Raw genomic sequence first — 23,550 nt, 5'->3', positions numbered from 1 at the left:
TTTTGGAAAACATATGCATGATAATATTATTACCATTGCAGAGACATTGAAGATTTTCTGTATACTTACCTGTATGGCACTGTTTAAAGATGTGTCCTTTCCCCTTTCATTTCCAAGCCCTGAGTCATCAGCATCAATTAGATTTTCTACAGGAACTTCTTGTTTGGATTGAACATAAGTAAAGTCATTTTCACAGGAATCCAACGCCACACAAACATTGTATGAATAGGGAAGAGTTAAAGTTCCATCACTGTACATAGAGAGTATTCTGGGATCGACTGTTGGATACAAATTTGCATTTAGAGGTCCAAGAGAAGTGGGTTTTGATTGCTTGCATTTTGAAATTAAGACTAACATTACAGTAATAATAAATAAAAAGGAAATGATGGCTAAGCCAATTACTAAATACAGCTGCATATTGGTTTGGGGATCTTCATTGATCTGATTGCTTATTTTAGGAGCTACCTGTTGGAAACTGTCTGCAATAAAAAGATTTAAAGTGACTGTAGCCGAGAGACAGGGGACTCCATTGTCCTTCACCATAACCACAACCTTGTGTTTTAGTATATCCTTTTCCTGAAAAAGACGTGATGTCCTGATTTCTCCAGTATGTTCATTGATGGTGAAGTAAGAGAGTTCTGACATTTGTATGAAATGATAGGACAGCCATGCATTATGCCCAACGTCTGCATCTACTGCAACCACCTTTGTTATTAAAGATCCTGGTTCTGAGATAAAAGGAACCATCTCAAACACAGCTGATCCCCCACTTTCTGGATGTGGATACAAAATTTTTGGTTCATTGTCATTGTGATCCACTATTCGGATTATCAATGTTGAATTGCTGTTAAGCGACGGAGAACCATTGTCTCTGGCATTAAGTTGTACAGTAAACTCTTTATGCTGTTCATAGTCAAACGATCTCTGAGCGTAAAGGACTCCATTCTCCATATTGACAGAAAAATAAGAGGACACTGGCAATTTTTCACTGTATATGGAATATATAATTTTAGCATTTTCTCCATAATCTGGATCTGAAGCTTGTACTTTATAGATAGAGGCCCCAGGTAGATTATTCTCTGGTACATAAGCAACATGATGCGATTTCATAAAAACTGGTGGGTTGTCATTAACATCTAAAATCTCCAGTCTGATTATTGTTCTACTGCAAAGAGGAGGAGACCCTCTGTCTCTAGCTAATACTGTGATGTTGTAACTAGATACTGTCTCTCTGTCCAAATTACTTGTAGTCACAATTCTGTAATAGCTATCAGATGAGAATATCAAGCTAAAAGGTAATTCTTCAAAAATGTTACAGTCAACATGTCCATTTTCTTCTGAATCTTTGTCATGGACTTCAATGAGAGCTATCATTGTTCCAGGTGCAGAATCCTCAGAAATGGGTGAATATAATGAGGTGATAGATATTTCTGGAGCATTGTCATTTTCATCTATCACTTCTATCAATACCTTACAATGAGAAACAAGTCCTCCTCCATCCTTAGCTTGAACAGAAAGTTCATAATTTCTTGTCTTCTCAAAGTCCAACATTTTAATAATGTTAATGTCACCACTTTTTGGATGAATGCTGAAAAGGCCAGATGGATGGACATCTCCTGAGGTTTTGCTGAAGGAATAAGTGATTTGCCCATTTGTACCAGCATCTTTGTCTGTTGCATTCACATTGATTATAGTAGTATTTACTGGACTATTCTCATTCCTACTAACTTTGTAAACTTCTTGAGAAAATATTGGGAAATTATCATTAACATCAGTAACAATGATACGTATTACAGCTGTTCCAGATCTCACAGGAGTTCCTCCATCCAAAGCTGTTAAAATAAGTTCATGAATGTTTTGTAATTCTTGATCCAGTGATTTTTCCAACACAAGCTCAGGAGATTTAAATCCATCACTAGTAGTTTTGTGACTTAATGTAAAATGTGAATTGTCACTGAGCTCATATGTCTGGACTGAATTAACTCCAATATCAAGATCTTCTGCATTTTGTAATGCAAATCTTGTTCCTGGTGACGTTAGTTCATTAGCCTCTATTGTGAAAGTTTCAGAATAAAACACTGGAGGATTATCATTAATATCCTGAATTTCTATTTTTGCTTTGAAAATATTGAAGGGTTTTTCAACCACAGCATCAAAGGTTAGGAAGCAGGTAGCTGATGCCTCACACAGTGCCTCTCTGTCTATCCTGTCCTTAACATACAGATTGCCATTATCACCATTCACATAAAAATATTTCTCTGAGTCTCGAGACACAATTCTCAGCTTTCTAGGTGAAAGCTGATTAATATCTAATCCAATATCCTTTGCAATATTTTCTATAACAGAATCTTTTCTCATCTCTTCAGCAATGGAATAACGAATCTGACCAGAGACAGAATGACAAAGCCAGGAAAACAAGAAGGTAAACAATACTTGCCACTTTAGTCCTTTGCATGTCATTGGCTTCATCTGATCAATTCTCTGCATCTGCAATCTTCTATCAAATAAGATGGTTTATATTTGCAATCCAGAGAAACAGGTAGAAGGTATTGTGTCACCCACTTGTTAATGAATAGAGAAAATATCCAGCACCTTTTGCAGAGAGAATCTAGAAATGGCTGTACCTCTTCTTGCAGATCTGCAGTGTGTGTGAAAGATTAACATACCAGTGGATCTCCAGTTCTGAATTTTTCTGCTTATTGGTCAAACAGCGGCGCTGTGAGGTGTAATTGAGGAACTGCAATGCTGGTGAAACTTATGTTCAGGCTATTATAAGATTTTAATTTTAGCCTAAGTAAATACAATTCTCAATGTTTTTCATATCTAATGACATTTGTTGGAATCTTAGAGTTTTACTATTTTGTTTCTGTTTTTGTAACTGTCATAACTTACTTTGTTGAGTGTTGAATAGAGGTTTACTGTTATCATGCAGTGTTTATTAAGTATCTAAATGTATATTTTATGTATGTGAATGATCATCAATGCATCATTTATAAAATGATATTTCTTTATTATGTCAATTCAATCTCAAACATTTTCTCTGTATGTTGTATTTTAAAATTGTCTGAAATGACCTGACCTAAATGCTTTTGTGTTAATAAGTTTCTTATACCCAGGTAGACCAAATTTGTATTTTAAGAAATTTCTGGGGTCAGCCAAGAAACAAAAATAATTTAATGTATGTATTGAACATTTTAATAAGTAATTGGCCATTTTATGCCATTCATATTAGCATGTTACAAAATATCAATAATATAGAACTGTTTCAAAAATATTTTTACAAAATTATGCACACAACAAATTCCAAAAGGAGAAATGTGGGTAATGTTCTTTTATTTGCATACATTTCCAAACAAGCATTGCCTAAAGTCTACCTACTAATCTTTTGTACTCTACTGAAGCCACTCCTTTCGTGTGCAAAGCTGGCTATACACCTATCTGAACAATGCCTACATCCAATCAGATTGTTCTCATATTTTGACAGCCAGTGGGGCAGACTAGCAAGATACTGAAGCTTGGCCCAGTGGGAGATTCCTCCATTCACATAATTTAGCGTAGATGGAGGAATATGTTGCACTTTTTCCATCTGACCATAGAAAATCTGTAGATAATCTATTTGTGTATGGTCAGCTTAAAATGTGAACAAGAACCACTAGACCTATGTGGATGTGGCTCAGTGATTCAATGACCACTATTAATGGTTGTCTGGTTTGGCAAAGGCTGTATGCTGCTTTACACATCTGGCTTTTGGGGCATTCACTTAGAAGCCCAATATAAAAAATATACAATCCAGAAGGCCATTATGCTTCTGGAGACACTTATTTGCACACATTTACCAGGGAACAGTGCCTACAATCTACATTAGAATGCCTAATGAAGGCATTCTAAGCATGAGACAAAAGAACTGTACCGTAATAATAAAAAACGTACAAGGACATTGATTTGCTGATCGCCATTATCAAAATAACACATGTACAATGACTCTTTAGCTTATATTAACCACTGGCATTTTATTTTGGAATTGTGGTTTTGACACTCTGAGGTCGATTTACTAAAGGAGTAACACCTCTTCACTAAGCAAAGTATATTCTCAGTTTGCAAAGCGAACAATACTCAAGCTTAGTAAATAAGGTGAAGATGTGTCCACTTTGAATACCAATCATGTGCAAACTGCTAAATGTTAAAAAAAACAGGATTTTTGCTAGCACATGAATGGATGATTGGAGTGAACACAGCTTTACCATATTTACTTAGCTTATTGAACATTTATTGCATAGTAAATCAAAGAACAGGGAATGTTCACTTAATTGATTCGTTTCACTAAAGGTGTGGAAAACATTGGTGCATAGCTGAAAGAAAAGTGGTTTAATCTCTGCATAAGGAAAGAGTTCACAGTAAGATGTGCTGTGAAAATTTGGAATAGGCTACCTCAGAGATTAGTTCTAACCAGATCAGTTAATTGTTTTAAAAAAGCTGTATGCATTCACCAAATGCACAGAATATAACTTTGAAATGTATAAGTAAAAACACCAGAGATTGTTGACCAGAGGAATATCCAAGTGCCTGAGGAGATCAGGAAGGATTTTTTTCTCCCTGTCAGAGCGGTGCTCCTGAAGTCTTTTGGACACCCAGCATCACCATAAAGAGTACACCACGTAAACACACATTGGCTGCCCCTACGTATGAAAATGACGAACGCGCTACACATGTTGGGTATCGCCGCGCATGCCGGAGTGAGAGCAATAATTCTAGGGCCAGTATTTTAAAGCGTCGTCTATGGATTTTTTTGGGTACTGAAGTTTGTCACGGATGCACACAATTTTTATCCTGGGCATATCTATTTACTCTTTGTAACCTCATCTTTTATATTTTATTTAAAAAATGGGTATTTTATAGTGTTTTGGGGCATTTAATTAAATTTTTCTCAAAATGTTGGGGTTTGATAAGGAGTTGCGCTAATATCGTGCAACATACAAATTTGCAACTGCCAACATTTTATTCTACAGGCTCTTGGCTTTCAGAAAATATATAATTTTTGGGGGTTTTACATAATTTTCAGGCCTAAAATGTGGAATATAACATGGGTGCAAAAAATGAAAACGCCTCAGTCATGAGGGGGTTAAAATTAGTTTCCATTGATGAAACAAATGAAAATGTCTTTCATTTTCTTTTGTTTCATCCAGAACACACTTTTTTTGCCCTGCACATGTCTAACTTTAACTATGGATCAATATATTTTGATTTTTTGCCACCTCTAAATGTGCTACAATATCAGGTTCTGTTCTGTGGTCCTCCTTTCTTTCTTTTTCTCTTACTACAGGAGATAGTGGAGTTAATTCGCTAAAGCAGTAGAGCATATTCATTTTGCAAGGTGATTTTCATTTTGCAAGGGGATTTTAACTTAGCTTAGTACATTTGGGGAAGCTGTACTGACTTCAATCATCCAATCGCATGCACAATTCATGTTTTTTCCTTGTATGGTATTCTTTGCGATGTGAATTTTCACCATATTTAATGAGCTAAGTAAAAAAAAAAACTTTAAAGTGGAAATTCCCTTGCAAAGTAAACATGCTCTGCTGCTTTTGTTAATAAACACCTGCATATAGATAAGCAGTTCTGGGTTCAACATTATATATATGTTTGAACTTAGAGAAATAAACACTGCCAGTCTTTTGGAAAGCAAATATTTTTACCATTACAGAAAAAATTAAGATTTACTGTATACTCACCTGTTTGGCACTGTTTAAAGATGAGCCATTTCCACTTTCATTTCCAAATCCTGAGTCAGCAGCATCAATTAGATTTTCTACAGGAACTTCTTGTTTGGATTGTACATAAGTAAAGTCATCTTCACATGAATCCAATGCCACACAAACATTGTATGAATAGGGAAGAGTTAAAGTTCCATCACTGTACATAGAGAGTATTCTAGGATCAACTGTTTGATACAAATTTGCATTTAGAGGGCCAAGAGAAGTGGGGTTTGGTTGCTTGCATTTTGAAATTATGCCTAATATTACAGTAATAATGAATAAAAAGGAAATGATGGCTAAGGCAATTACTAAATACAACTGCAGATTGGTTTGAGGATCTTCATTGATCGGATTGCTTCTTTTCGGAGATACCTGTTGGAAACTGTCTGCAATAAAAAGATTTAAAGTGACTGTAGCCGAGAGACAGGGGACTCCATTGTCCTTCACCATAACCACAACCTTGTGTTTTAGTATATCCTTTTCCTGAAAAAGACGTGATGTCCTGATTTCTCCAGTATGTTCATTGATGGTGAAGTAAGAGGGTTCTGACATTTGTATAAAATGATAGGACAGCCAAGCATTATGCCCAATGTCTGCATCCACTGCAACCACCTTTGTTATTAAAGATCCTGGTTCTGAGGCAAGAGGGACCATCTCAAACACAGCCAATCCCCCACTTTCTTGATATGGATACAAAATTTTTGGTTCATTGTCATTGTGATCCACTATGCGAATTATCAATGTTAAATTGCTGCTCAGCGATGGAGAGCCATTATCTCTGGCATTAACTTGTACTATAAATTCCTTTTGCTGTTCATAGTCAAATGATCTCTGAGCATAGAGGACTCCATTCTCCATATTAACAGAAAAATAAGAAGACACCAGCAATTCTTTGCTATATATGGAATATTTAATTTTAGCATTCTCTCCATAATCAGGATCTGAAGCTTGTCCTCTGTAGATAGGGGTTCCAGGTAAATTGTTTTCTGGTATATAAATGGCATGAGAAGTTTTCATAAAAACTGGTGGGTTGTCATTAACATCTAAAATCTCCAGTCTGATTATTATTCTCTTTGAAAGAGGATGAGACCCTCTATCTTGAGCTAAGACTGTGAAGTTATAACTAGATACTATCTCTCTGTCCAAATTACTTGTAGTCACAATTCTGTAATAGATATCAGATGATAATACTAAGCTGAAAGGTGTCTCCTCAAAAATGTTACAATCAACTTGTCCATTTTCTCCTGAATCTTTATCGTGAACTTTAATGAGAGCTATCATTGTTCCAGGCCCAGAATCCTCAGGAATGGGTGAAGATAATGAGGTAATGGATATCTCTGGTGCATTGTCATTCTTATCTATCACTTCTATCAATACTTTACAATGAGAGATAAGTCCTCCTCCATCCTTAGCTTGAACAGACAGTTCATAATTCCTTGTCTCTTCATAATCTAACATTTTGTTTATTTTAATGTCACCACTTTTGGGTTCAATGCTAAAAAGGCCAGAAAGATGTACATCTCCTGAAGTTTTGCTGAAGGAATAAATGATTTGTCCATTTGTACCAGCATCTTTGTCTGTTGCATTCACATTGATTATAGTAGTATTTACTGGACTATTCTCATCCACACTAACTTTATATACCTTATGGGAAAATATTGGGAAATTATCATTAACATCAGTAACAATGATTCGTAATATAGCTGTTCCAGTTCTCACAGGATTTCCTCCATCCAAAGCTGTTAAAGTAAGTTCATGAAGATTTTGTAATTCTTGATCCAGTGATTTTTCCAACACAAGCTCCAGAGATTGAAATCCATCACTGCTAAGCTTCTGACTTAGTGTAAAATGTGGATTGTCACTGAGCCTATATGTTTGTACTGAATTAACACCAATATCCAGATCTTCTGCATTTTGTAATGCAAATCTTGTTCCTGGTGATGTTAGTTCAATTGTCTCTATAGTGAAGGTCTCTGGATAAAACACTGGAGAATTGTCATTAATATCCTGAATTTCTATTTTCACTTTGAAAATATTGAAAGGATTTTCAAGCATAGTATCAAAGGTTAGAAAGCAGGTAGCTGATGCCCCACATAATATTTCTCTATCTATCCTGTCCTTCACATACAGATTTCCATTATCTCCATTCACATAAAAATATTTCTCTGAATCTTGTGACACAATTCTTAGTCCTCCAGATGAAAGCTGTTTTATATCTAATCCTAGATCCTTTACAATATTTGCTATAACAGAGTCTTTTCTCATTTCTTCTTTAATGGAATAATTAATTTGACCAGAGACTAAATGACTTAGCCAGCAAAATAAGAAGGAAAATAATACTTGCCATATCAGTCCCTTGAATGTCTTTGGCTTCATCTGATCCATTGTTAACACCTACAATCTTCCATCAAATCTATTTTTCATATTTGTAATCCAGTGAGAGAGGAAGAAGGTATCATTTAATACATTGTGACTAAAAAGAGACAATATCCAGGGAGGATCCAGAAATGGCTGTACCTCTTCTTGCAGATCTGCAGTGTGTGTGAAAGATTAACATACCAGTGGATCTCCAGTTCTGTATTTTTCTGCTTACTGGTCAAACAGCGGCGCTGTGAGGTGTAAATGAGGAACTGCAATGCTAAAGTTTCCTTCAGTAAAACTCATGACAATGCTATTTTAGGATTTTACATTTTGCCTAACTACATGTCATTTTGTACATTTATCATATCAAATAACATCTGTTGCTATAGCTTTACTATTTTAGTTTGTGCTTATTAACCATCCAAATGTACTTTTATTTGGTGAATGATCAACAGTGCAAAATTTAATAAAATTATATAAATTAAATGCAAAGCATTTCCTCTCTCTTTTATAACACTAAAAAAATGCTTGTATTAAAAATGATGTTTACAAAGGATTACCTTTTTTCCCCTCATAATAGAGATAACTTCTTAATGAATGTATTGAAAATATTTAGGCATTGACCATTTGATGTTGTTCATATTAAGAAAATGTGCACTATATTAAAATACAAAATAGGAAATCTCTAACAATTATGTTTGCCAAAGGAATGCGTGAGAATACGAGAAAATACATACTGTACAATACATTTAATATATATTTTTTATACCTATAGCATGACATTATACATTGTAAAATGTTACGAACGGCGGATCGGGAAGGGCACTGAGGGGGTACAGGAATGGAAGAAGGCTGGTTGATGCGTGGGCTATTGCCATTCATTGCTTGTCCTCAGAAATTGGCCAGCATGCTAGCAGATCATCATGAGAACCCCCTCCCAGTCTGCAGATGTGATTGTAGCAGCCATAAAACACAACACACATACCCACATTAACCAATCTAATCTGCCCCCACACACAACTAGCAGGCCTGTGGCAAACCTTTTCCCAGACACTCCTAGTCCATACACTCTGCGCTCAAGCAGACATGCACACAGGCTTCACAGACCACACACTGCTCTCACTAGTCTTTACAGGTTAGCTAAACCAGGCACAATTACTTTGCGTTAGTAATCCAATCACAGTTCCTGGCATTATCACTGGTAACCACTGGAGAGAGACTCACCCAAATTTAGCAAACAGTACTAAAGTATAAGGGGATAAACTTATAGAAATTATGACTAATCCTGCTTCCAAAGTTGGAAAGAAAATGTGGACACACCCCCATGCCAGTGGACCCCGTGGATGTGACATTTTCTTGGAATCAGATCTCATTGTCTGCAGTATTTGACAGGTGATCAGTGGGAGTCTGTACACGAACTCCCTCCGATCCCCTCTCCGGTGTCAGAATTCGGAAGTGATGTATATTACATCACTTACGCATTCTGCTGTCAAAGCTGATGAAGCAGAAACTGTTTATATTTAATAGTAAGTACAAGTAAAAAAAATCACAAACTATAATACAAACTCAATATATCTTGACATATGTTCCTGAAAACCAATACATTGAAGTAAACATGTCACTATGTCAAATCTGTTTATTTACATATGCCCCTAATAGCAGACACCACAATATGTTTGCACATTACTCTGTTAAATGCCAGTGTTCTTCCTGCACACCCTGAGTATCCCTAAACCCTAGCTTATGAAAGCCAGCCACACCCCATAAGGGAATGCCCCTCCCTAACATACTGTAGAGAGAGAAGAGAAGCCCAAACATTATATTATGAGTTGTATGAGAATGTGAAGCAAGCTTGTGGTGGTCATTAAGACCACAAGTTATTTAGATAGCTTCATAATCATGAAACATTACCAAAACGAAATGATTTAAGGATTGATGTGATGGCAAATAAGGTTAAGCTTCAATAGTACAACATTTGTTTTTTCATAAAAATAAACAAGTCACTGAATTTATAGTTAACAACTTGGATATAAAGTAAATGAGTCCTAGACATTTGGCACCTCTCTCATTGTACACATATTTGTTAATATTGGTTAACCTATGTGTTATTAGGAACTTTCTCCAATGAAGATTATTTCCGTTTATTCACTACACCACCAATTACAATTAAACTCTGCCATAACTTCTTCTATCTCAAATACTTTATATGTTGGGTGAATATTTTTCAACAAGCCAGTACACATAAAGAAATAAAAATATTGTGCAGCTTCAAAAGTTCTTACAATTTGTCTGGTAGAAGAGAGTTCTCAAGTGTGTTTTACTTAAGCTTATGTTTGTATGACAGACATTATTGGTGAGTGGACAACTAACAGGGTTATTCACAAAAGGGTGACGAGTTTGGAGAAGGCAGGAGAGGTGAACAATCTAGAACAACATAGCTGAATTATGACCTAGACACAGGCTTCTTTTATGTATCATGATAAATGCCGTTGCTTCAAAGATCCTAGCCTAACTGACATACAGCAAATGTAATAACAAAATGCAGTTGGTGAAAAACTTTGTAAAGCCATAGTAAAAGACACACAAAGGCATAACTGTTATAGATTTTACAGCAACTTACCTGAGTGACTCCAGTGGCTGAAAGTGCTTCATTTAAGCTCTCATTTCCAAGACCTGAATCATCTGTGTCAATCAGGTTATCCACTGAGACAATATGATTTGAATTTATAAGATTAATATCACTCTCAGATGGGTCCAAAGCCACATATACATTGTATGAGTAAGGCAAGGGTAAAGTTCCATCACTATACATGGAAAGTATCCTGGGAACAGCTGGAGGATACAGGCTTGTAGTTAAAGTTCCAAAGTTTGGTAATGGTTTTGACCCTTTGCATTTTGACATGATAACCAACATAACCGTTATAATAATCAACAAAGAGATCAATGCTAAAGCAATCACCAAGTACAACTGGAAGTGTGGCTGAGAATCTTCATCAGTAAACTGGTTATTGAGTTTAGGAATGATCTGCTTGAAATTTTCTGCAACAATGAGGCTTACTGTGACTGTGGCTGAGAGGGGTGGATTGCCTTTATTTGTTACTATTACCCCAACCTTCTGATTCATTATACCTTTCTCCTGTAAAATGGGTGATGTCCTGATTTCACCTGAATGTTCATTAATGACAAAGAGTGATTATTCTCAAATATGTATGAAATGATAGGAAAGCCAAGCGTTATGTCCTGAGTCTTCATCCACTGCAACCACCTTTGTTATTAAAGAACCAGGCTCAGCTGTGAAAACAACCATCTCAAATGGATCCTGCTCATCAATTTGTGCTGATGGGAATAAGATTTTTGGGGCATTATCATTCACATCCACAATAGGGATAACTAAAGTTGTGTAGCTACTCAGAGATGGTGATCCTTTGTCTGTAGCAATTACTTGTACTAAAAACTCTTTGTGTTGCTCAAAATCAAAAGATTTCTGAGCATAAAGTGCTCCAGTCTCCATATTGCTGGAAAGATAAGAGGACATTGGGAAATCTTCTGCATTAATACTGAATATTGAATAAATAAGTTTAGCATTGTCTCCAGCATCATGATGAGAAGCTTGTACACTATATATTGAGACACCTGGAAAATAGTTTTGTGGTATATACACAGCATAAGTATATTTAATAAATACTGGTGGATTATCATTAACATCTGATATATCCAGTTTGATGGTCCTTCTGTTGGAAAGTGGGGGAGATCCTTTGTCAGTAGCCACAACTGTGATATTATGACTGGATGCCCTTTCTCTGTCCATGTCATCTATTGTAACAATTCTATAATAACTATCAGATGAAAATAGCAAATTGAATAAATGCTGTTCTATTAGTTTGCAATCAATGTTTCGATTTTCTCCAGAATCATGATCGTCAACTTCAATTAGAGCTGTTACTGTTCCTGGTATGGAATCTTCTGGGACAGGAGAAAAGAGTGAAGTGATGGATATCTCAGGAGCATTATCATTTTTATCTATGACTTCTATTAACACTTTAGAATGGGCTGCAAGGGCACCACCATCTTTTGCTTGTACTGAAAGTTCATAATGTTTTTTTTAATTCAAAATCTAGCTTCTTATTTATTTTGATTTCACCTGTCTTTGGGTTAATGGTGAAAGTTCCTGTATGGTGTCCTGATGTTTCGATGAAAGAATAGTTTATTTGTGAATATATACCTTCATCTTAGTCAGTAGCATTCACAGTAATTATTGTAGTATTAATTGGCACACTTTCATTTACACTGATTTTATATACATCGTGTGTAAATACTGGAAAATTATCATTAACATCTGTGACAATAAATCTTATCAATGCAGAGCCAGATCTCATAGGTTCTCCTCCATTAGTAGCTGTTAATGAAAATTCATGCACATTTTGAGATTCTCGATCTAATGGGTTTTCTAGCACAAGTTCAAGAATTTTTCTTCCATCTGATTTGATTTTCTCACAAAATGCTTGTTGTCACTGAGCTTATATGTCTGTACAGAATTAATACCAAAATCTGGATCTTTTGCATTAGAGGATTATCATATATGTCCTATGTTGAACATGTCATATGTTCAACCACAGCATCAAAGGTTAGGAAGCAGGTAGCCTCTGCCCCATACAGTGTCTCTCTGTCTATCCTGTCCTTTAAATACATATTTCCATTGTCTAAATTAACATAAAAATATTTATCTGAAACACGTGATACAAGTCTCAGTTTTCTAGATGAGAACTGAGCAATATCTAATCCAAGTTCATCTGCAATATTTGCTATAACAGAGTCTTTTCTCATTTTTTTCTACAACGGAATAATTAATCTGACCAGAGACTGAATGACACAGCCAGGCAAATAAGAAAGGAACATGTTACTTGCCATTTAAATCCTTTAAATATCCGTGTATAATTTTTCATTCCAGTAATTTTCAGCACCTGTAATCCTTGTAGAATTTATAATAATCCAGTAAATCTGAAGAATGCACTGAATTGTTCAATACCAGAATTGTTCAATACAGCAGCCCCATACACTGTGTAGAGGGAATGCAGAAATAGGCTGTGTCTCTTCTTGCAGATCTGCACAAAGTGTAATTGAATGAGTAAAATACCAGTGGATCCCCAGCTTTGTATTCTTCTCCTTATTGGTCAAACAGAGGCGCTGTGAGGTAAGACTAGGGAACTGCAATTCTAAGACATTTTATAAAAGCATGTAGTTCTAAAGCTATCAAAATCTTCCTAATTTACAGCTTTATCAAGCATAATACTTTATTTAACAGATAATTTAAAACTCTAAAATACTGGTAAATAAAAATTAAAATATATTGTACATAATTATTTCTTTCTTTAACCAGTTGCCGTCCGTCCGTAGAAAAAAAACGGACGGACGGCTGACTCGCATCAGCAGGTTGCGAATGCAGAAGTGATGTGTATTACATCACTTCCACATTCATCTGTCAGTCATCTGGCTGCTTTAGCCAGAGAGAAGAAGCTGATGAAGCAGATCTTAAAATATTTTATCCACATACTTGACTGGCCTCGAGCCTGGCCAGTCGAGTATGTGAGTCCGGCTGACAAATCTAGTTTCAACTCCGGTCTGACAGCAACCCACCCTCCACCAATTGCGAAAAGGACCAGACCATTAAGACCTTGGACGGAACCGGGCGGGAAACCACTAGGCACGTCTGCCTACATCCCAACTGTAAGTCACTGACTACAAGTCATTTTTCACACTACCATGCTGCCAGCACTCCAACTGGACACTTATACTTATTGTTATACCTATTGTTCTTAGATAAATACGTCCAACCATTGTCAGCCAGATTAAGTTTATCAGCACACATCCTGGTAGTTGCGCTCCTCAGTTTTTTGTTTTTATTTTGTGGTTATGATACACAGGGTCATCTCCCTGCAGTGAGGAGCATTGCACACCATCCTATAGCAGCCATAATTTGGAAGCGTGTCCTTCCCACAAGAGTGCGCTCTATCAATTATGTTTTCTTTATCAAAAGCCTTTCCCACACTGGCTGTATCCAAACTGCTTGCCACACAGGCTGTTTCTTATCCCCTTGCCACCCAGGCCAGTCTTTTGCAACACAGGCTGCTTTTCACCACACAGGTGATCTGCTCCCCAGTCTGCCAGACATACAGACTGGTTCCTGGGTGGAGCTGATTTCTTAGGAGGCTGGGAAATCTTGTAGGGGCCCTAATGAGCCAGCTTGCTTTAGCCGTGCTTATTACCTTCAAGTCTCCAGCCCTCTCAACACTTGCCCCTAGAGGACAACCTCAGTATAACATCTGAATTTAGGGCATACTACTCCGCCATCCTGGCTAGACCCAGACTTTTCCTCTGCCTGCTGCCACAGGAAAAAGATTCCTGGTAGGGATGCACCGATACCAGTATTGGTATTGGTGCCGATAACAAGTAATCGGGTGAGTACCAAATACTCCCGATGCTTATTCCGATACTGGAACTTCTGGTATCAGGAAGCCTGGCAGTGAGTCATAATATGCCACCAGGCTTCCTGATTGGCCGGGAAGCTGGCTCCATGCTCCCTTATCAACGGGGAACATGCAGCCGGCTTCCTGGCCAATCAGGAAGCTGGGGGCAGTTAATGACTAACCCCCTAGCTTCCTGATTGGCCTGGAAGCTGGCTGTTTGTTCCCTCATCACTTGGTGAAGGGAGAGCATGGAGTCAACTTCCCAGCCAATCAGGAAGCCAGGCAGCGTGTAATGGGTAAATTGAGAGAGTTTACCCCATGTGTGGCGCTTGTCAAAGGTAGGGTGGAAAATTCGGGGGGGAGAGGCAGTACTTGGTGGGTACACCGGTTATCACTTGTGGTGTGGTAGGTGTAGATGAAAGGGGGGGGAAAGGGGGTAGTTGCGCGGGTGTGCGGCTTCTGTTCTGACTGGACCGGAGTGTCCAACAAGTGTGCTGTAGGGAAACAAAAATTGGAGACGGAAGCGCCACTACCTGGCACAATAAATGTGGTAGAGCAGGGTGTAAGCGTCGGTGATGTACTCACCTAAGGCTGGGTGAGCATTCGCTTGTAATCGTCGGATTGCGGTGAAGCGGATGGAGTGGAGTAGTGGTGGGAGTGGTCCCTCTTTTCCAGGGTGGCGTAGCGATTAAACCCAATAAGGCAGGTGGAGACACAAAAGCGAGGGGGTGAGGTATGCAGTGGTGGGTGAAGAAGAGGTGGGCTTCTGTAACTCACCGTGGGGATACTGAAGGGCGACTCTCAGCGATGACGGTGCGGCCAGAGTTGTGCCTGGGCGGTGGGCCGTGGGGTGGTCCTCAGGACGGTTGCTGGCACAGGTGTCCTCTGATGGCAGGTGCTGTGAAGAGGTGGAGCGACGTGGTGTCCAGGATGGGGGGACTGGAGAGCGATGGAGGCGCCGGAGTGACAGAGTGTTCAGCAGCCGTGGCTTTCTGACAGTCTGACGGAGCTGTGACCTGCAGGCGTTTGCTGGGGAAGCCTGTAGTGCGGGTGTTGCGGCGCGAGCCGCGGGCGGTGTCTGTAGATGGGTGGAGTGTAGGACACACTCAGAAGATCAGTGAAGACCGGGCTGACGGCGATGGGGTTCGAAGGTGAAACCTTCTTTTTCAAGCCGAAGTGAAGGAATGACGCTGGCGGGAAGCTGAGGTTTTGAACCCAGGGGTGAGGGAGTGGTCGGAGGCTGTGGGTGGAGTTGAGAGGGTGTGATTGGGCCATGAGGAAGTGGGTGGGTGGGCGTGGTGAAGGCGCGGCTTGATGTAGTGAGAAAACACCTAGGCCGTGTGGAAAAAAGAGAGGGGGGAGTTTCGGAGAGGCAAGCAATGTAAAACACAATGTAAAAAACACACAACACTGAGGAATAGGTGGTGTTGTTATCGAATGCCCAAGTAAGGGTTGAAGATGTGAAGTGGAAGATCGGGTATATGGTGACATATATAACGAGAATGGGTGGACATCGTCAAATGATGAAAGAATGATTCAATGAATTGAATAAATTGAATTGCATTAAATCTGTGTGCTAGTTGCAAGGGACGAAAGACAAAGGTGTGGAACGTGTTTTAGAGTTGGTGAACCAGAAAAACAAGGGGGGGGAGGAGAACGTTGTATGATGGTGAAAGAGAGGGTGGAATTTAGATGATGGTGTTCAATTCTAATTCCTCGTTCAAACCATGGGGGGACAGCATGTTCAATTTGAAGATCCAGTATGTTTCTTGCTTGCAGAGGCGGTGGAATCTTTCGGCAGGTGGTAGTTTGTCCGGTATTTGTTCAATTGCAAACACTCTCAGGTGGGTTGTGTTTTTTCTGGTGTTTAAGGAGAAAGTGGCGTGGGACACTATGTTCGGTCGAACCATCTTCGATGAACCTCCTGTGTTCCCCAATTCGCTTGCGGAGGGGGCGGATGGAGCGGCCTATGTAGAGTAAGTTGCAAGGGCATTGTAGGCCGTAGATGACGTGGTCGTGGGCACAGGTGATGAATTGAGTGATTGTGAACTTGTTCCCTAAGTTGTCGTGGAAGTGTGATTGGCCATGGGTGATGAATTGGCACGTGAGGCATAGACGTTTCTTACATTTGTGGACCCCTGTCCTGTTGTCGAACAGTAGTGTCTGTCTGAGTTTAGGTTGGAGGGAGCAAACTTTGCTATGGGCCACTATATTTTTAATGCTGCGGGCTTTTTTAAAAATGACGGAAGGTTTGGGTGGGAGTAGTGGTCCCAGTTGAGGGTCGCATAGTAATAGGTGCCAATTTTTACGGAGGATGGCTTCAATGGCCTTGTAACTGTTATTGAATGGGGTAATGAAGCGGGCTGTTTTTTGGGGTGTTCCTCGACCGGTTTCTTAGGTGATGGTTTGGGGACCATTTTAATGAACTGATCCTGGGCTTTGGTAATGAGGTGTTTTGGGTAGCCTTTTTCGAGAAATTTGCTTTTCAGGATGTGGCTTTGTTGTACATAATCCTCTTTATTGGTGCAATTCTTGCTGATCCTGCAAAATTGGCCTTTGGGGACATTGCGCTTCCAGAGGGGGTGGTGGCAACTCTTGAAGTGGAGATATGAGTTGCCAGCAGTAGGTTTGAAGTGTGTTTTGGTGATGATTTTACCTTCGGAGTGTGTGAGTTCTAGGTCTAGGAAGACCAAGCTGCGCTGGTCGGTGACATGGGTGAAACTTAGACCCGAGGGGTTGGTGTTACAGTGTGCCACGAAGTCCTGGATAGTGTCCGGTGGGCCATCCCAGATTATGAGAATGTAATTTATGTAACGGCCAAAAAAGATGAGGTGCCAAATGTGGAATTCCTCCCAGAGTCCCATGGTCAGGTTTGCATAGCTTGGGGCGTAGTTGGCTCCCATGGCTGTGCCTTGGATCTGGAGGTAAAAATTATCTAGGAAGGTAAAGTAGTTATGCTCAAGGGTGAACTTGGTGGAATTGAGGATGAATTGTGCCTGCTTATAGTGGACATCTGTTTGTTGGGATAGATAAGGTTGTAGCGCTTGTAGGCCTACTTCATGAGGGATGGAAGTATAGCGTGAGCAAATGTCGAGGGAGACCCAATGGTATGAGGGTTCCCAGGAGTAAGGGCGTAAAGCTTCGATGAGATGCCCAGAGTCTCTAAGGTAGGACGGTAGTGTGGTAACGATAGGTTGTAAGAAGCTGTCCACATAGCGGGAAAGGCCACTGGTGAGGCTTTCAATACTGGATATTATGGGGCGGCCGGGAGGTGTGGTGCTGTTTTTGTGGATCCGCACTTCCTCATGGCCCAATCACACCCTCTCAACTCCACCCACAGCCTCCGACCACTCCCTCACCCCTGGGTTCAAAACCTCAGCTTCCCGCCAGCGTCATTCCTTCACTTCGGCTTGAAAAAGAAGGTTTCACCTTCGAAACGCGTCGCCGTCAGCCCGGTCTTCACTGATCTTCTGAGTGTCTCCTACACTCCACACATCTACAGACACCGCCCGTGGCTCGCGCCGCAACACCCGCACTACAGGCTTCCCCAGCAAACGCCTGCAGGTTACAGCTCCGTCAGACTGTCAGAAAGCCACGGCGGCTAAACACTCTGTCACTCCGGCGCCTCCATCGCTCTCCATCCCCCCATCCTGGACACCACGTCGTTCCACCTCTTCACAGCACCTGCCATCAGAGGACACCTGTGCCAGCAACCGTCCTGAGGACCACCCCACGGCCCACCGCCCAGGCACAACTCTGGCCGCACCGTCATCGCTGAGAGTCGCCCTTCAGTATCCCCACGGTGAGTTACAGAAGCCCACCTCTTCTTCACCCACCACTGCATACCTCACCCCCTCGCTTTTGTGTCTCCACCAGCCTTATTGGGTTTAATCGCTACGCCACCCTGGAAAAGAGGGACCACTCCCACCACTACTCCACTCCATCCGCTTCACCGCAATCCGACGATTACAAGCGAATGCTCACCCAGCCTTAGGTGAGTACATCACCAACGCTTACACCATACTCTACCACATTTATTGCGCCAGGTAGTGGCGCTTCCGTCTTCAATTTTTGTTTCCCTACAGCGTGTAATGGGTTCCTGCTTTATCTGGAAGCTGGCCAATCAGGAAGCCAGGTGGTGAGTCATTACCCATCCCGGCTTCCTGATTGGCTAGAAAGCCGGCTCCATGCTTCCTCGTCACCTAGCTTATCAGGAAGCTGGGCGACGAGTCATTACACTCTGCCCGGCTTCCTTAATGGGACTTCCGGTATTGGTGATCGATATTGGCGAGTACCGAAAAAAATGGGTATTGGTACATCCCTAATTCCTGGTGAGCAAGAAGCATTCAATCTACAACATGCTTTTGACCATGAACTAAAGTAACTCTCCAAATATCATACTACATTACCATGATAAAAACAATTATGTCTGTCTTTTGAATGCTAAGCTTCACTAGTACTATTTTTTGTTAAACACTCAAGTGACAACCAATATGATCAAAATAAATCTGCATGTAAATGAGGCCATGGGGTTGATTTACTAACCTTATAAACATGCCACAAACAAGTATACACCTCTGTAGTGTGTTCCCTCCCAGTATTATCTATTGGTGGAATCTAGACACCTTTATAGTGTGTACACACCCAGCAGGTGTGTTGTGCAAAGCCCTGCATGAACTGCAAGGTGATGTTGTGTAAATTAGCTCTACGTTGTGTTGCTTGCGTTGATGAATGCAGGAATGTAAATGCATGAGCTAACCATTTTTGTCTAAACTGTGAAGCACCATTATATATGTATCATGTGCATGATTTTTCCATATATGGCATTAGTGGAAATATGGTTTTAGAGACTTTTTGGTTGATAAATAAGTTTTGCTGTGAAAAATCACACACACCTAGTGCGTGCGTGTGTTTAGGTTAGTAAATCACCCCCCATGTGTTTGACATGACTCTTGTTGTCTTGTCTGTGCTGTTAGAAACTAAGATATTTTCTATTAATTCATTACATCATACATTGCAATTCAGCTCTGCCATCCCTTGTGTAACTATTTTATTTTGTAGTGCATTGAAGGTTCTTATTCTTTGGTTGGACAGTTAAAACATGATTATATAAGAAAGTGCAGAAGGGGGGGAATAACTAAAGTCAATATATGATTTTTAAACCTTTACTGTATCATTAGCACACATTGTAATGTATTACACTGTAATCACAGTGCAGTTTACAAAGTAAAGGAGATTACATATTATATAAGTAACTGCAATCATGTTTATTATATATGTGATATGCTATACTTTACTTGCAAATATATGGTCAAATATTCATCAATTTCTGAAAAATAAGTTACTAATCATTTGTACACAATCCATTACTATAAGTGGAACTTATTCCACTTATTCGACACTGAAATGTGGGTTTATCAGGCACTGGTGCTCTGAGTACGGTGAAGATTTTTATCACCCCTTCAAGCTAATCAATGCCCAAGGGTATACAGGCTTAAATAAACCTTGTGGGAGGGGGGTCTACACATATGTATTTCACCAGCCAAGAAGATAGTGGGGTGGGGTGAGGGGGACTGAGGAGACTCAATTTAAAAAAATGGAAGCATTTTAATAAGAAGGAGAACAGCAACCAAAGAATGGTGGATCAGTGGTGGATCTTGAAAAAACCTATAGGTCTCTGCCTGTCTGGTTAAGGACAATGCTCATGGTGTCTACTAAATATGGGGATTGTTATGGCACTTAACAGACAATTAGATAAAATAACAATTTGGCACTAGCTGTACACTTTACATGTCCAAATTATACCTATTATACATATTACAAAAGTAATTCCAAAACTATATGAGGCAGCTGTACATGAGGTATTACATGCATTCTACTAGAAGAATATATCAAACTGTTAATTTTGCTCAGAGAAATGAGACAAACAGCTAAACATGTGCACCTATTTCAAAATATTTTATAGTGTTAAGGAATGTCCTAAACTTTTACATTCTACCTTCATACATCAGTGGTTAATATATGATTCTGGTATAAACTGCTTGTCATACATTGTACATTTTGAAAAAAGTGAAAGGTAAATAATAAAAGCATAACTGAATAGTCACAAACATAAAAAAATTTGGTTTCTTTCTAAATCTATGAAAATCTTGCAAATGTGTTTTATTACAGTATACTGGTAACGTCTTAGGGACCACTAATGTAATGACTTATTGAAAGTAACCCTAAACTAAGGGATATATTCATAAAACAAGTTATTGGTATAATGATTTTTCTGAACACAGAGTCAAAGACACCCAAGGAGACATCATTGATTGTGGCTATTACTTACCTAACTCCAGTAGATGGAAGTATTTCTTTAAAACTCTCATTTTCCAGACCTGAATAATCTGTGTCAATGAGATTATCCACAGGTATATTTTGATTTGAATTTACAAGACCAAAGTCACTCTCAGATGGGTCCAAGGCCACACAAACATTGTATGAGTAGGGTAAGGGCAAAGTTCCCTCACTATACATAGATAGTATCCTGGGATCAGCTGGAGGATACAGACTTGAAGTTAAAGTTCCAAAGTTTGGTAATGGTTTTGGCTCTTTGCATTTTGATACAATAACCAATATAACAGTTATAATAAACAAGAAAGAGATTAATGCTAAAGAAACTACCAAGTACCATTGCAAGTGTGACTGATGATCATCATTGGTAAGCTGATTGCTGAGTTTTGGAACAATCTGCTGAAAGCTATCTGCAACAATGAGGCTTAAGGTGACTGTGGCTGAGAGAGGTGGAATCCCATTATCTCTAACCATCACCACAACCTTCTGATTCAGCATATCCTTCTCCTGAAAGATATGTGATGTCCTAATTTCTCCTGTATTTTTATTAATAACAAAAACTGATGATTCTGACAGTTGCATAAAATGATAGGAAAGCCATGCATTATGTCCCGAGTCTTCATCCACTGCAACCACCTTTGTTATTAAAGAACCAGGTTCAGCTGTGAAAGGAACCATTTCAAATGGATCATGCCCACCACTTCCTGGGGATGGAAACAGGATTCTTGGTGCATTATCATTCTGATCCACTATATTGATAAGTAATGTTGTGTTGGTACTCAGAGATGGTGATCCATTGTCTGTAGCAATTACTTCTATTAAAAAATCCTTGTGTTGCTCAAAATCAAAAGTTTTCTGAGCATAAAGCACTCCAGTCTCCATATTGATAGAAATATAAGACGCGGTGAAATGTTCTGCATCAATGTTGCATATCGAATAAGTAATTTTGGCATTTTCTGCAGCATCAGGATCAGAAGCTTGGATATTGTATACTGAGACACCTTGTAAATTGTTCTCTAGTATGTTAACAATAAAAGAAGATGTCATAAATACTGGTGGATTGTCATTAACATCGGATATGTTTAGTCTGATGGTTTTTCTGCTCGAAAGTGGAGAAGATCCCCTGTCAGTAGCTACAATTGTGATATCATAACTGGATACTTTCTCTCTATCTAGTTCACCTGTTGTAACAATTCTATAATAATTATCAGATGACATAACTAAGCTAAATAAAGGTTGTTTCATTAGCTTGCAATCAATGTATCTATTTTCTCCAGAATCTTGATCTTCAACTTCAATTACAGCTATTACTGTTCCAGGTGTAGAATCTTCTGAGACAGGAGAAAAGAGTGAAGTGATGGATATCTCAGGAGCATTATCATTTTCATCTATGATGTCTATCAAAACTTTACAATGAGCTGTAAGGGCACCTCCATCTTTTGCTTGTACTGAAAGTTCATAATGTTTTGTCAATTCAAAATCTAGCTTCTTATATATTTTGATGTCACCAGTCTTTGGATTAATGCAGAAAGTTCCTGTATGGTGTACACTCCCTGATGTTTCAATGAAAGAATAGTTTATTTGTGCATTTATTCCTTCATCTTTGTCACTAGCAGTCACTGTAATTATTGAAGTATTAATTGGCATATTTTCACTTGTGCTGGCTTTATACACTGTCTGTGTAAATACTGGAAAATTATCATTAGCATCTGTGACAATGATCTTCACCAATGCAGTGGCAGATCTCATAGGTTTTCCTCCATCAGTAGCTGATAATAAAAATTCATGCACATTTTGATATTCTCGATCTAAAGGTTTTTCTAGCACAAGCTCAAGAAATGTACTTCCATCTGAATTGATTTTCTCACTCAGTGCAAAATGTTTGTTGTCACTAAGCTTATATATCTGGACTGAATTAATACCAAAATCTGGATCTTTTGCATTTTGTAAAGCAAAGGTTGTCCCTGGTGGTATTGATTCAATTGCTTCAAATGTAAATGAGTCAAGATAAAAAACTGGAGGATTATCATTTATATCCTGAATGTCTATTGTGACTCTAAAAATATTTAAGGGATTTTGAACCACAACATCAAAGGTTAGGAAGCAGGTAGCTTCTGCCTCACACAAAGTCTCTCTATCTATCCTGTCCTTAACATACAGATTGCCATTATCACCATTCACATAAAAATATTTATCTGCTACACGTGATCCAATTCTCATTTTTCTAGATGAGAGTGAATTGATATCTAATTCCAGATCATCTGCAATATTTGCTATAAAAGAGTCTTTTCTCATTTCTTCTACAATGGAATAATGAATCTGACCTGAGACTGAATGACAGAGACAGGAAATTAGGAAGGAAAATATTACTTGCCATCTGAATCCTTTGTATGTCTGTATCTGTTTTTTTATTTCAGTCCTTTTCATTTTCTGTAATCCTTGTTGAATTTGTATTCCAGTAAATTAAGAAGGATGTACTGAGTTGTACAGAAAGCAGCAGTTTTGTTTGCTGTGTAGAGAGAATCCAGAAAATGGCTATGTCTCTTCTCACAGATCTGTAGTATATAGTGTATGTAAGTGAGAAAAATAACAGTGGATCTCCAGTTCTGTATACCTTTCCTTATTGGTCAAACAGC

General features: G+C 39.0%; 3 protein-coding genes across 4 annotated transcripts in view; all 3 read right to left on the bottom strand.

Annotated features, from left to right (window-relative positions):
• LOC108795461 (protocadherin gamma-A4-like) overlaps positions 1 to 23,550 on the bottom strand; it is a 290,173-nt gene that overhangs the window by 200,435 nt on the left and 66,188 nt on the right. Inside the window, exon 1 of one of the 2 annotated variants that reach the window (XM_018566709.1) lies at positions 70 to 2,487. The exons of the other annotated variant lie outside the window; for it this stretch is intronic. Within the exon in view, the coding sequence (XP_018422211.1) occupies positions 70 to 2,487 (2,418 nt within the window). Of the gene's footprint in view, positions 1 to 69; positions 2,488 to 23,550 lie in introns of those variants that run through there. 2 annotated transcript variants of the gene reach the window in all.
• On the bottom strand, positions 5,715 to 8,138 carry LOC108795447 (protocadherin gamma-B2-like). Its single transcript, XM_018566693.1, has one exon. It carries the CDS (start codon positions 8,136 to 8,138, stop codon positions 5,715 to 5,717), a length of 2,424 nt encoding a protein of 807 aa, XP_018422195.1.
• Positions 11,314 to 23,344, bottom strand: LOC108795446 (protocadherin gamma-B1-like). The gene is made up of 4 exons (XM_018566692.1): positions 20,910 to 23,344; positions 16,888 to 17,857; positions 15,356 to 15,656; positions 11,314 to 12,194 (listed from the first exon to the last, which is right to left on the bottom strand). The coding sequence occupies exons 1-4, from the start codon at positions 23,339 to 23,341 to the stop codon at positions 11,314 to 11,316; spliced, it is 4,584 nt and encodes a 1,527-aa protein (XP_018422194.1). The 5' UTR covers positions 23,342 to 23,344.

The sequence above is a fragment of the Nanorana parkeri genome, unplaced genomic scaffold (assembly GCF_000935625.1).
Source record: "Nanorana parkeri isolate BGI_ZX_2015 unplaced genomic scaffold, ASM93562v1 scaffold969, whole genome shotgun sequence".
In the NCBI taxonomy this organism is placed as follows: domain Eukaryota; kingdom Metazoa; phylum Chordata; class Amphibia; order Anura; family Dicroglossidae; genus Nanorana; species Nanorana parkeri.
This window is presented reverse-complemented; position numbering and strand designations above follow the sequence as displayed.